The sequence below is a fragment of the Salmo trutta genome, chromosome 22, assembly GCF_901001165.1.
Source record: "Salmo trutta chromosome 22, fSalTru1.1, whole genome shotgun sequence".
NCBI lineage: Eukaryota > Metazoa > Chordata > Actinopteri > Salmoniformes > Salmonidae > Salmo > Salmo trutta.
In genome coordinates, this window is record NC_042978.1 from 27,029,001 (window position 1) to 27,042,464 (window position 13,464).

General features: G+C 42.0%; 2 protein-coding genes across 4 annotated transcripts in view; one reads left to right on the top strand and one right to left on the bottom strand.

The window, feature by feature from the left end:
* Nucleotides 1-5,405: 5,405 nt before the first annotated feature.
* Nucleotides 5,406-8,026, bottom strand: LOC115158484 (biogenesis of lysosome-related organelles complex 1 subunit 2). Its single transcript, XM_029707483.1, has 5 exons — nucleotides 7,821-8,026; nucleotides 7,137-7,253; nucleotides 6,849-6,968; nucleotides 6,629-6,733; nucleotides 5,406-6,147 (listed from the first exon to the last, which is right to left on the bottom strand). Exons 1-5 carry the CDS (start codon nucleotides 7,993-7,995, stop codon nucleotides 6,116-6,118), a joined length of 549 nt encoding a protein of 182 aa, XP_029563343.1. The 5' UTR covers nucleotides 7,996-8,026; the 3' UTR covers nucleotides 5,406-6,115.
* A 97-nt stretch (nucleotides 8,027-8,123) lies between these two features.
* The window catches only part of LOC115158483 (ubiquitin carboxyl-terminal hydrolase 24), a 38,817-nt gene continuing 33,476 nt past the window's right edge, over nucleotides 8,124-13,464 (top strand). For 2 of the 3 annotated variants that reach the window (XM_029707481.1, XM_029707482.1), the window contains exon 1: nucleotides 8,530-8,802. In XM_029707481.1, coding sequence (XP_029563341.1) covers nucleotides 8,530-8,802 — 273 coding nt within the window. Of the gene's footprint in view, nucleotides 8,803-13,464 lie in introns of all 3 variants that reach the window. The other variant, XM_029707480.1, reaches the window with a different exon arrangement.

Sequence of the window (13,464 nt, forward strand, 5' to 3'; positions counted from 1 at the left end):
GAGGTACTTGTATGAGAATTGATGGTAATAAAAACTTTTCAAAAAAAAAAAATGGAATCTGTAAATCTCAGAGATAGAATTGTGATGAGGCATACAGTACCAGTCAAAACATTTGGACACACCTACTCATTCAACGGTTTTTTATTTTTTACTATTTTCTACATTGTAGAATAGTGAAGACATCAAATCTATGAAATAACACATATGGAATCATGTAGTAACCAAAAAAGTGTTAAACAAATCAAAATATATTTTACATTTGACATTCTTCAAAGTAGCCACCCTTTGCCTTGACAGCTTTGCACATGCTTGGCATTCTAAAAAACAGCTTTATGAGTTAGTCACCTGGAATGCATTTCAATTAACAGGTGTGCCTTGTTAAAAGTTAATTTGTGGAATTTCTTTCCTTCTTAATATGTTTGAGCTAATCAGTTGTGTTGTGACAAGGTAGGGGTGGTATACAGAAGCAAGCCCTATTTGGTAAAAGAACAAGTCCATATTATGGCAATAACAGATCAAATAAGCAAAGAGAAATGACAGTCCATCATTACTTTAACCTGTCTGGGCCAGTGGGACGCTTGCGTCCCACCCTAGTCAACAGCCAGTGGAATCGCGTCGCGCTAAATACAAATACCTCATAAATGCTATAACTTCAATTTCTCAAACATATGACTATTTTACACCATTTTATAGATACACCCACGTTGTCCGATTTCAAAAAGGCTTTACAGCAAAAGCAAAACATTAGATTATGTTAGGAGAGTACCCTGCCAAAAATAATCACACTGACATTTTCAAAGCAACTAGCATGCATCACAAATACCCAAAACACAGCTAAATGCAGCACTAACCTTTGACAATCTTCATCAGATGACACTCCTAGGACATCATGTTACACATTACATGCATTTTCTGTTCGATAAAGTTCATATTTATATATAAAAACAGCATTTTACATCGGCGCATGACGTTCAGAAAATATTTTCCCTCAAATGCTTCCGGTGAATCAGTGCTACAATTTACAAAAATTACTATTCGAAAACATTGTTAAAATGTAATATTGTCATTCAAAGAATTATAGATTAACATCTCGTGAATGCAACCGCATTGCCAGATTTAAAAATAACTTTACTGGGAAATCACACTTTGCAATAAACGAGGTGCTATGCTCAGAAAAATAGGCTAGGTGATACAGGTTAGCGCCATCTTGGAACCATCTAAAATCAAATATAATATTGTAAATATTCCCTTACCTTTGATTATCTTCATCAGAAGGCACTTCCAGGAATCCCAGGTCCACAACAAATGTAGTTTTGTTCGAAAAAGTTAATAATTTATGTCCCAATAGCTCCTTCTTGTTAGCGCGTTCCGAAGGCTACTCATAATGTACGAGGTGCGCGGGACTTGTCGTCACGAATGTGCAAAAAATATAGATTTACGTTCGTTCAAACATGTCAAACGTTGTATAACATAAATCTTTAGGGCCTTTTTCAATCAGAGCTTCAATAATATTCAAGGCGGACGATTGCATTGTCTTACTAAACATTTCGGAACGAGAGGGTACCCACGGGCGCCCGCATCATAGTAGTAATGGCCCTCCCCCTATGACCAACTTTCCAGGCCTCTCGTTCGGTCAGATTTTACCGGAGAAGACTCAAACCACTTTGTAAAGACTGTTGACATCTAGTGGAAGCCTTAGGAAGTGCTAAATGAATCCTAACTCACGGTGTGTTTCATAGGCAAAGTGTTGAAGGTGATTCCACAAATCCGATTTCCACTTCCTGCATGGAATCTTCTCAGGTTTTGGCCTGCCATATGAGTTCTGTTATACTCACAGACACCATTCAAACAGTTTTAGAAACTTTAGAGTGTTTTCTATCCAAATCTACTAATTATATGCATATTCTAGTTACTGGGCAGGAGTAGTAACCAGATTAAATCGGGTACGTTTTTTATCCGGCCATGCAAATACTGCCCCCTAGCCCCAACAGGTTTTAAGACATGAAGGTCAGTCAACCCTGAAAATGTCAAGAACTGAAAGTTTCTTCAAGTGCAGTTGCAAAAACCATCAAGCACTATGATGAAACTGGGTCTCATGAGGACAGCCACAGGAAAGGAAGACCCAGAGTTACCTCTGCTGCAGAGGATACGTTCATTAGTTAACTGCACCTCAAATAAATGCTTCACAGAGTTCAAGTAACAGACACATCTCAACATCAACTGTTCAGAGGAGACTGCGTGAATCAGGCTTCATGGTCAAATTGCTTGAAAGAAACCACTACTAAAGGACACCAATAAGAAGAGACTTGCTAGGGCCAAGAAACACGAGCAATGGACATTAGACCGATGGAAATCTGTCCTGAGAAAAAGGCACGACACGCCGGAAGTTTGCAAAAAGGCACTTGAAAGACAGATCAGAAAGCAAAAGATTCACTCTTGGCCTTAATGCAAAGTGCTATGTCTGGAGTAAACCAGGCACAGCTCATCACCTGTCTAACACCATCCCTACCGTGAAGCATGGTGGTGGGAGCATCATGCTAAGGGTATGCTTTTCAGCGGCAGGGACTGGGAAACTGGTAAGGATGAATGGAGCCAAACACAAGCAAATCCTTCATGAGAACCTGCTTCAGAGTGGAAACGACTTTGGCGAAGATTTAGATTCCAACAGGACAATGACCCCAAGCATACAGCCAAAGCAATGCTGGAATGTCTTCAGAACAAGAACGTACCTCAGTGAAAATGTGTGGAAAGACTTGTAGATTGCTTTTCACCACCGCTCCCCAATCTACCTTAACAGAACTTGAGAAAATCTACAAGGAAATCCAGATTAGCAAAGCTCTCGAGTGGCGCAGCGGTCTTTGGCACTGCATCTTAGTGCTACAGTTGTCACTAAGGACTCTGGTTCGATTCCAGGCTGTATCACAAGTGGCTGTGATTGGGAGTCCTATAGGGCGGTGCACAATTGGCCCAGTGTCGTCTGGGGTTAGGGTTTGGCCGGGGTAGGCTGTCATTGTAAATAAGAATTTGTTCTTAACTGATTTGCCTAGTTAAATAAAAAAATACAGACATACAAGACTGCCAAAAGTGCTTCTACAAAGTATTGGCTCAGTGTATACTTTTGTAAATTTCATTTTCAATAAAATGTTCTAAAAACTCGTCCAGTTTGTCATTATAAGGTATTGTGTAGAAGAGTGGACCCAGAGTAGCCAAGGGAGGTGATAGGTGGAAATGAGGAGGATACAAAGTAATACTTTAATATATTACAGATGCAGGATTTCAGGATACATGGCTTGTCTCAAACAGTTGTCAATAGCAGCAACATTAATGATACAAAAACTCACAAAAATGACAGACGATGGCAAGTGTAAAGCTCAGCCCCTCAATAGGGTTCCTACTGCAGCTAATACTAGGCTTAAATACGAATCAAATCAAATCAAATTTATTTATTTAGCCCTTCGTATATCAGCTGAAATCTCAAAGTGCTGTACAGAAACCCAGCCTAAAACCCCAAACAGCAAGCAATGCATGTGAAAGAGGCACGGTGGCTAGGAAAAACTCCCTAGAAAGGCCAAAAACCTAGGAAGAAACCTAGAGAGGAACCAGGCTATGAGGGGTGGCCAGTCCTCTTCTGGCTGTGCCGGGTGGATATTATAACAGAACATGGTCAAGATGTTAAAACATATCTTGGGATTACTCCTTTTTCCAGTTTTAAACAGAGTCCAACTGTCCCCTTAGCAGAACTAAAGAGAGTCTACAACGTCCTAAAGCAACTGCCTGTACATACATGATGCAACAAACTGCTATGGCGCACAAGGTAAATTGGTAAATTGGTGTTCAAGCGGAGAGAAAAGGAAAGCATTTATCGCTGTACACCTCAACACTGCCCACACGTACTAACCAATGAGAATGAGCATTTAATGACAACGACTTTACTTTGTTAATTAGACCAGGAAAGAGGATGGAAACTATGATTGAAGTTATTTGCATTCATTAGCTTAAATAACCATATTTAGTCATTTACACTTAGTTTACAAGACAGTGCCACATCTAATACAGGGGTGTAAAACTCATTCCATGGAGGGCCTAGTGTCTGCAGGTTTTGGGTTTTTACTTTCAATTAAGCCCTAGACAACCAGGTGTGGGGAGTTCATTACTAATTAGCAACCTTAATTCATCAATGAAGTACAAGGGAGAAGCGAAAACCCGCTGCCACTTGGCCGGCCCTCCATGGCATGAGTTTGACACCTGTGATCTAACAGAACAAAGCATGGGTGAACTACACGCTAATTATCTAACGCAGCACACCTGGCTTAAACCTGAACAACCAACTCAGTAGCAAACAATAAAGGGCAGGAACACCTACACTGGTAGATAGCTATGCATGGCAACGGACTAGTACACTTTATATAAACCACACTTTAAGCATCTTAGATAATATCAACTAAATACCTTTAAAATGGTGATGAGGTCAGTCTAAGGCTGTCTGATCACAATAATTGTTATTTAAATCCATTTTGAATTCTGGCTGTAACACAACAAAATGTGGAATATGTCAAGGGACAGGAATACTTTCTGAAGGCACTATGTACATATCTACCCGGTACCCCGGCACATCGACTCGCTACTGGTACCTAGTGTATGTAGCCAAGTTATCATTATTTATTGTGTATTTATTATTACTTTTATTTATCTTTCTCTGCATTGTTGAGAAGGACCTGTAAGTAAGCATTTCACTGTTAGTGTACACTTTTTACAAAGCATGTGACCAATAGAATTATATTTCTGTAGTTGTTTAGGGCTCTAGAGGGATTCTGAGTGTGGGTTTGGTTGCAGTGGTAGTCTGTGTGTGTGGATGGTTAGGACCCCCCCACACATCCCTGGGTTCCTCTTTTCAGTAATCTGCAGCTAGCGACTGGAACAAGCTACAAAAATCACTCAAATTGGACAGTTTTATCTCCATCTCTTCACTCAACCACGTCACTCAATCACGGACACTTAATGACAGTTGTGGCTGCTTCTTGTGATGTATCGTCTCTACCTTCTTGCCCAATAATGTTTGAACCATGTTTTTTGTAGCGACCATGTTGTGCTGTTGCCATGTGTTGTTGCTATGCTATGTCGTTTTAGGTCTTTATGTAGTGTTGTCTCTTGTCATGTGTGTTTTGTCCTATATTTTTAATCCCAGCACCCGGCGTCATTGTAAATAAGAATTTGTTCTTAACTGTCTTGCCTCGTTAAATAAAATAAATACAAATGGGGGGGGGGGGGATCTGTGTGTTGATTAGGTTCCAGGGCATGTTTCTGTGTAAATGTCATGTGAATCAATAATGTTCTCTGGGAGATCATCACCACACTGTCTCTAATTAATTAAATGTACCCCAAATCTTACAAACACACACACAGTATTGCAGTATGAACATGGAGTACCGCTGCCATCTGCTGGTGAAATGACAGTTTCTTTGATAAATGTATTTTCAGTTCAAAGTTAATGTTTTTAGATGATACATTTTACACATGCTACAATCACATGTATGACAATGATTAAGAGACCGTAGCATTCACACAAATCAACAAAATAAAGGTAATTTTGTCATGTTAATTCAGTAATTCATGTTAATTCAGTGATGCCAGCAGCACAGGAAAACATTTAAAGAAGCTCAAGTCCTTCAGTCAAAGTGAATTTGGTTGTCATCTGTGTAACTAACTTCTAGGTTAGGAGGGTGGTGATTCTACAGTTGTGTGCACCCAGCAGGGGACAATTCAGGATAAACTCAGTAAATCCAGGAAGTGAATTGCAATTTTGACAGGACTGACAGAGTGACCTGGAATGTTACCAACAGGAATATGGACACAAACTACCCAAAGCGCCATCTATACCTGGTATTAAGATGCAACTTAAATGATCCAACCAAAATGATAATGCTAGGTGTAACATCTGGGATATTCCTCCGACCAACCCCAGGGTGCCCCATTCCTCTCTATATCAGGCATATGTTGTAGAGGTGTGGGTCTGCTTCCTCAGATCATATATGTTAGGTTTGGTCTACAGCTTGGGTGAAGGAGGACCAGTAACCCTCAGGCCTCCAACAACTTCCTCCTTCCATAATCCTCCTCCTCATCGCTTCTCCAGTTTTTTGAACTTGGCCTCTGCAGAGAAACAGAAAAAGAGATGAACTCACTCACCTTCCTGCAGTTAGTCACACACAGGAGAAGTGTATTTTTAGCTGCTGATTTGGGACAGTGTGCTAGCGCTCTCTGCTGTTGGACCTCAGGGTGGAGAGGTAAACTCAAATAGCAGAGGGCACTCTCAGGCTGTCCTAAATCAAATCCCTAACATTAATGTTGAGCTGAACACTGGATCATGGCTATTATTAGTACATCTACAATAGAGACTAATAAGAGATGCTAATAAAGATGCCATAGAAACTCAATGAAAATACAGATATTTATTTCTATCGACCACGTCAGTCAGTCTGGTGAGGGTTACACACTGGAACTCAGTAGGCTCTTCTCCCCTTACAGCCCTGGTATAAATATAGACCTGCAATATGACGATATGGTCCGTCTCTCCACAGGCATGCTACTGTGTGTGTGTGTGTGTGTGTGTGTGCACGTGCGTGTGTGTTACCCAGTTTCTTGGAGTAGGTGTCCAGTTTGTAAGCAGCCTGCTCCAGAGAAGACACTTGTTCCTCTATTTGATTTATCTGGTCTAAGTAGGGCTGCAGGCTGGCGTCTGCAACACACACAATTCATTTTTAAAAAGTCAGCTAAATTAAGGTTATATTTTGTTTTCGTAAAGACCTATGAGAATTTCGTCCCCTTCACGTCTGATGGACTAATAAACATACACTTATGGTTGAGGTCCTGCAGGTTCCTGCTGATGTTGATGCTGATGTCTTTCATCTCCATGTACTTCAGACTGGTCAGCTTGTTCATGTTCTCCAGTAGATGGTAGTCCTCACAGGTGCCTGGGAAGAGGAAAACGGGGGAGCATGATAATTACATTTTCTCCACAACAGGAGATTCTTATGACAGTTGTTGTTATCCTGAAGACAAGACAGTATATAGTATGTGACTATATAGGCCTGTATAGACAACATAGATGAACAGACGGACAGACAGACAGATATTCAGACCAGTGAGTTCTCCTTGTAGGAAGACAGCCATCTTATCGAACATGTCTGTACATAGTTCATTGATGTCTGGCTCTGCTGGCTCCACGGCCTCCTCTGCAGTCTCCACCCCACCGTCACCTACACACAGACGTATAGTAGTTACACCATTTTCATTTCTGAGAAACAGCCCACCTCCTGATGATGTTGCTGGCCACTCCCTCAGATTTTAACTAACAGGTCTCTAAATTCTCTAATGAGGAAGGACGAATTTGCCACTCCCTTAGTAGGGCTACTGCATTCGAATGTGTTGGTACTAACACCAAACTCATCTCAGCAGATAGATAAATGGTCACAGAGCAATCAAATAGTTAGATAGCTAAGTTGCTAATCTTCTTCCTTTCAATAACTAAAACAGTGCATCAACTTGCAGTTAGGACTTGTCTTTTCGTCCATCTGTTACCATTTGAGGACAAATTTGCTCTTGAAGCCAAAACAGCCAACTCAATCTTTAGACGTGAATCAATTGAATTGTAGTACGCTTCTAGAAACATAAATCCCTCTTTCACTTCACATCAAAAATAAATAAATGCAAAACACAATTCAGACCGAGCGTATGTGCTCTTAACGAAGACCCTTAAGTCCAATTACTTATGTGTAATGGAACTGAGAGTCATGAACAAGGGCTAGCTAGCAAGCACCACTCACTGCTGTTGGTGGGCTTCTTGGGCGCCGCAGTCACAACCTCCTGGCCCTCAGAGGCAGTCTCGCCAGGCTCTCCCCGGGGTTCTGAGCTCCCTCCCAGGCTGAGGACGGTGGGATGGGCCAAGGAAACTCTTGAGATGCAGTCCATCTCAGCAGCCTCCTCTGCCGTGGCCGCCATTTTGCATCTACTCCAGTCACATGATACAGGGCTTCACGTGACATTATTTTCCTCCCCCTACAATTCCAAATTCGAGCCACACCCTTTTCCTTGACAGGTGCCTTACCATCACACAAACAATACTACCACGATTAATGTAGCTATAGGGTTCCTATTCATGTTGACTGATAGTTTTATATTCTATTGTTTTCAGATTGTTCGAGTGTAACGTTAGTGAGCTCGAGCTTTCCATGCTGTTTTGCCTGTATTCATTTTGCATTATAAACACTTCGAATCATGTTAGTTTGACAAGTGTTTGCAGAGTTAGTCAACCTTACGTTATATATGTTTTGAGCTAAAAAGGGGGAAAGAGGGCTCCTCTGTCCTCTGGTCTTGTAATGGGTGGGTCAGGGTGGTGACGCTCTACACAGGAAGCGTCCAGTGAACCATCGTGACAGCCTGTGTGTGACTGTAAACATGGCGCCGTGCACGGTTACAGGGCTGTGCTGTTTTACACCCCGTTTCTAGCTAGCCTGAGACGCACACAACCTAACAATGGAGACAGAAGAGGAGCAACACATGACGACCCTCCTCTGCATGGGTTTCCCAGATCCTGTGGCTATACGCAAGGCGCTACGCCTGGCGAAAAACGACATCAACGAGGCTGTGGCGCTCCTGACCAACGAAAGCCCCGGGCTTGGGTATGGATATGAGCCGATGGAGAGTGGCCCTGCCCCGGGCCCATGCGGAGACGGGGAGACCACCGGGCGGACTGGGACTGGAGGGTTCGACCCACCTCCCGCTTACCACGATGTGGTGGAGAGCGAGGTAAGGCTGAAGGATGGTAGCTCGCTGGTTACGTTAGTTAGCGAGAACACCAAGCTAGTTAGCATCAAAGCTACTAGCTAGCGATGCCGGCTAAATAGGGAGAAAGGGCTCGCTCATAGCATTCCATAGCGCGCTATACTCATGCCTTGCTGTCAAAATAGGGAGGGAAACCCCGCGGCATGCGCGACTTAATTTCTCAAAATCGGGCTACAAAATTCGAAAGACCTCGGCTAGTGGAGTTACAAATTCAGTACTTTGATGATCAATATTGAAAATGGGTGCACTAGCCAACATCAGAAACGTAGATTTGCCTAGCTTGTTGGTTACTGTATGTAGCTAGCTATCCCAACGCTTGGGGGAGGGGATATGGTCGTTGCGCGAATCTACATGGGCAAACCAGCAGGTTAGTTTACTTTAAACACCTAGTTAGTGTTTTGCAATAGTTGCCGATAAAGGTCTGCAGAGAGTGAATGTGGTGAACTCCGCACTTTTGGGAAAATGAACGTCTGCCTACAGCTGAGCAGAATGTAATGGAGCTACGCTAGCTGGCTATGTAGCTGTACTGGTGGAGTGAGACGGTGCGATTTCGCAACCGCCTGTGGCTAACCTGATATGGCCATTTTGTGCTAAACATTTTATAATCAAAGCTCTTTAAATTGTTTGTAGTTCACTGACAACTTGATGTCTCACGTACCCGTCAGAACCACAAGTCTAAATGTCTGAACATCAGCTTGCCAGAAGATACCGACCCTACCTTTACGCTTGTTTACAATGAGCTGCACTGGTGTTGGAACACAGTCATGGTTACATTAAAGTGGAACTGACAGCGTTTTTGCAACATTAAATCTCATAACAAATGTGTTAATATAACCCCCCAGGAAGAATATGACCCCCCCCCCCCCCCCCCCCCCCAAGCGAGAACTTGAAAATTACCATATCTAAGTGTTCATAAATTCATAAAATGTTTTGGAATCAAATATACTAAGACGTTTGTAAAAATTCTATAGCAATATAGAATGGGAAAGCGGCTGTGCCTTTGTACAATTAATAAATAAAACCTAATAAAAACATCTGTCTTGTCCAGGCCCAGAGTCTACGCAGACCTGTGCATCATAGCCAATCAGAGCTACAGTAGGCCCATATGCAAATAAACCATTTGCCACACATGCCTGCCATCATTCACTTTGAACTGGACTGTCTTTACAGGCAGTTACAACAGCATGATTATAGATCATTAGAACGCATTTGCCAAAAGCCACAAAATACACCTGAATTAATTTCTGCAAATATGTAAATACTGCAGGAGTCCTCTTGGGAACTTCACAGTCCTATTGATCAAACCATGAAAAGGTAGGATCTCTCCCTCAGTTGCCTATGCACATAAACAACAACAAGATCAAAACTAATGCTAGCTAGAGCGAGATGAGGTAAAATCTAATGAGGGAACATTGGATAAACCCTCAAACATTTTCAGCTAGTTGGCCGTCAAAATTGCACTGATAAACGATGGGGAATAGTAGCCTCCTCGTTCTTCTGCAGCTTGCCTACCAATGCATGCTTGTCCCAACCCACTTTTTGACAACTGAATAGGAACTTGCCTTCCCACCCATTTGATCGATGACAAATACATTTGATATGCTAACTGTGGATAACAGTCGTTCAAGTTCAGCATAACTAGCTAGCAAAGTGATTCACATTTCTTGCTAGCTAACCAAATGACACCTGCAGCTCTAGCTATAGCCACCGAAAAACGATATGAGGGGGAATAAGTCGGTCACGCACCCACTCCTCCAATGACATGACATCCTCCCAGAAGCTAGCTAGCTAACGTTAGGCTCTGTGTTTTTAGCTTGCTAAATAAATAGCTAGCTACATAAATAAATACGGTAGCCCAGTGGTGTCAAACTCAATCAGCGCACGGGCCATGTTTTACATAAAAACATGCAACTGCAACCCAAACTGGTCATGGTTTTATTAGAAAAAAATGTATTGCATTTTAACATATTAATACAAAAGAAGAGAAATAATATTTGTCCAGCCTTTGCTGCTTTGCTTGCAGATGTGCATAATCAAAAAGTATTTCATAACTCCAAATAGCAAATGTACCTATAGGTTGTTGTAACATTTAAACTTAGTGTCAATATGTAACGACCCAACCATATTCACATAGAAATGTGAGTTATAGATCTATCATTCTACTTGAAAGCAAGTCTAAAAGGCGGTAGATCGATTCTACAGTGGGGGAAAAAAGTATTTCATCCCCTGCTGATTTTGTACGTTTGCCCACTTACAAAGAAATGATCAGTCTATAATTTAATGGTAGGTTTATTTGAACAGTGAGAGACAGAATAAGAACAACAAAATCCAGAAAAACGCATGTAAAAAATGTTATAAAATGATTAGCATTTTAATGAGGGAAATAAGTATTTGACCCCTCTGCAAAACATGACTTAGTACTTGCTGGCAAAAAACTTGTTGGCAATCACAGAGGTCAGACGTTTCTTGTAGTTGGCCACCAGGTTTGCAAACATCTCAGGACGGATTTTGTCCCACACCTCTTTGCAGATCTTCTCCAAGTCGAGGCTGACGTTTGGCAACTCGAACATTCAGCTCCCTCCACAGATTTTCTATGGGATTAAGGTCTGGAGACTGGCTAGGCCAGTCCAAGACCTTAATGTGCTTCTTCTTGAGCCACTCATTTGTTGCCTTGGCCGTGTGTTTTGGGTCATTGTCATGCTGGAATACCCATCCACGACCCATTTTCAATGCCCTGGCTGAGAGAAGGATGTTCTCACCCAAGATTTGACGGTACATGGCCCCGTCTATTGTCCCTTTGATGCGGTGAAGTTGTCCTGTCCCCTTAGCAGAAAAACACCCCCAAAGCATCATGTTTCCACCTCCATGTTTGACGGTGGGGATGGTGTTCTTGGGGTCATAGGCAGCATTCCTCCTCCTCCAAACACGGCGAGTTGAGTTGATGTCAAAGAGCTCCATTTTGGTCTCATCTGACCATAACACTTTCACCAGTTGTCCTTTGAATCATTCAGATGTTCATTGGCAAACTTCAGACGGGCATGTATATGTATTCTTGAGCAGGCGGACCTTGCGGGCGCTGCAGTATTTCAGTCCTTCACGGCATAGTGTGTTACCAATTGTTTTCTTGGTGACTATGGTCCCAGCTACCTTGAGATCATTGACAAGGTCCTCCCGTGTAGTTCTGGGCTGATTCCTCACCGTTCTCATGATCATTGCAACTCCACGAGGTGAGATCTTGAATGGAGCCCGAGGCCGAGGGATATTGACAGTTCTTTTGTGTTTCTTCCATTTGCGAATAATCGCACCAAATGTTGTCACCTTCTCACCAAGCTGCTTGGCGATGGTCTTGTAGCCCCTTCCAGCCTTGAGTAGGTCTACAATCTTGTCCCTGACATCTTTGGAGAGCTCTTTGGTCTTGGCCATGGTGGAGAGTTTGGAATCTGATTGATTGATTGCTTCTGTGGACAGGTGTCCTTTTTACAGGTAACAAGCTGCGGTTAGGAGCACTCCCTTTAAGAGTGTGCTCCTAATCTCAGCTCGTTACCTGTATAAAAGACACCTGGGAGCCAGAAATCTTTCTGATTTGAGAGGGGGCCAAATACTTATTTCCCTCATTAAAATGCAAAAAAATTTCTAACATTTTTGACATGCGTTTTTCTGGATATTTTTGTTGTTATTCTGTCTCTCACTGTTCAAATAAACCTACCTTTAAAATTATAAACTGATTCTTTCTTATCAGTGGGCGAATGTACAAAATCAGCAGGGGATCAAATAATTTTTTCCCCCACTGTATTTTTGGTTATGGAAAATATATTTAGATGGTTCAATGATTCTCTACACTATACTAGCTTAGTATAGTGCTATGGGCTATAAACGGGGTACACTAAAGCAGCGCAAATGAAGTTGAATTCACTGATGCGAGCGCATTAGGCTGTAATTTTAGAAGTAGATGAGTCAACTGCCTCATTTATACTCGCTTGTTTGTCCTATTCGGCCCGCGATCCGTGTTTTTGACACATGCGCTAGCCTATTAGCCACTTTATGAATGACTTGTGATTATTGCCCTTGCTAGTTTGATTGTATTAGTTACAGTCGTCCGTTTTTGTTCAAAATATTGATTCATTGAAACAGTGCATCTTGAATGGGTGGAGTCAGCAAACGATGTACCAGACCAGCTGTGATTTACAACCTGATACCAATATTTTTTGGACTACCAAGAAAGGTGTTGATGAATTATATTAACAACAATGCCTTACTGTACATCATGGAAGTTTGAGTAAAATCAAACCTATTTTGTAAACCTCTTATAAAGTTGGTTTTGAAGCATAAACCGGGAATATGGTATTTTTGACTGATTGTTTCATATCCGCAAAGTATTTATAACGTTGTCATTTCCGCTTTAAATGCGTGGTTTATCCCATGTCTGCAGTGGCCATACAATGGCCATGTACTATCTCCACCCGGCACAGCCAGAAAAGGACTGGCCACCCCTGAGAGCCTGATTCCTCTAGATTTCTTCCTAGGTTCCTGCTTTTCTAGGGAGTTTTTCCTAGCCCCCGTGCTTCTACATCTGCATTGCTTGCTGTTTGGGGTTTTAGGCTGGTTTTCTGTACAGCATTTTATGAC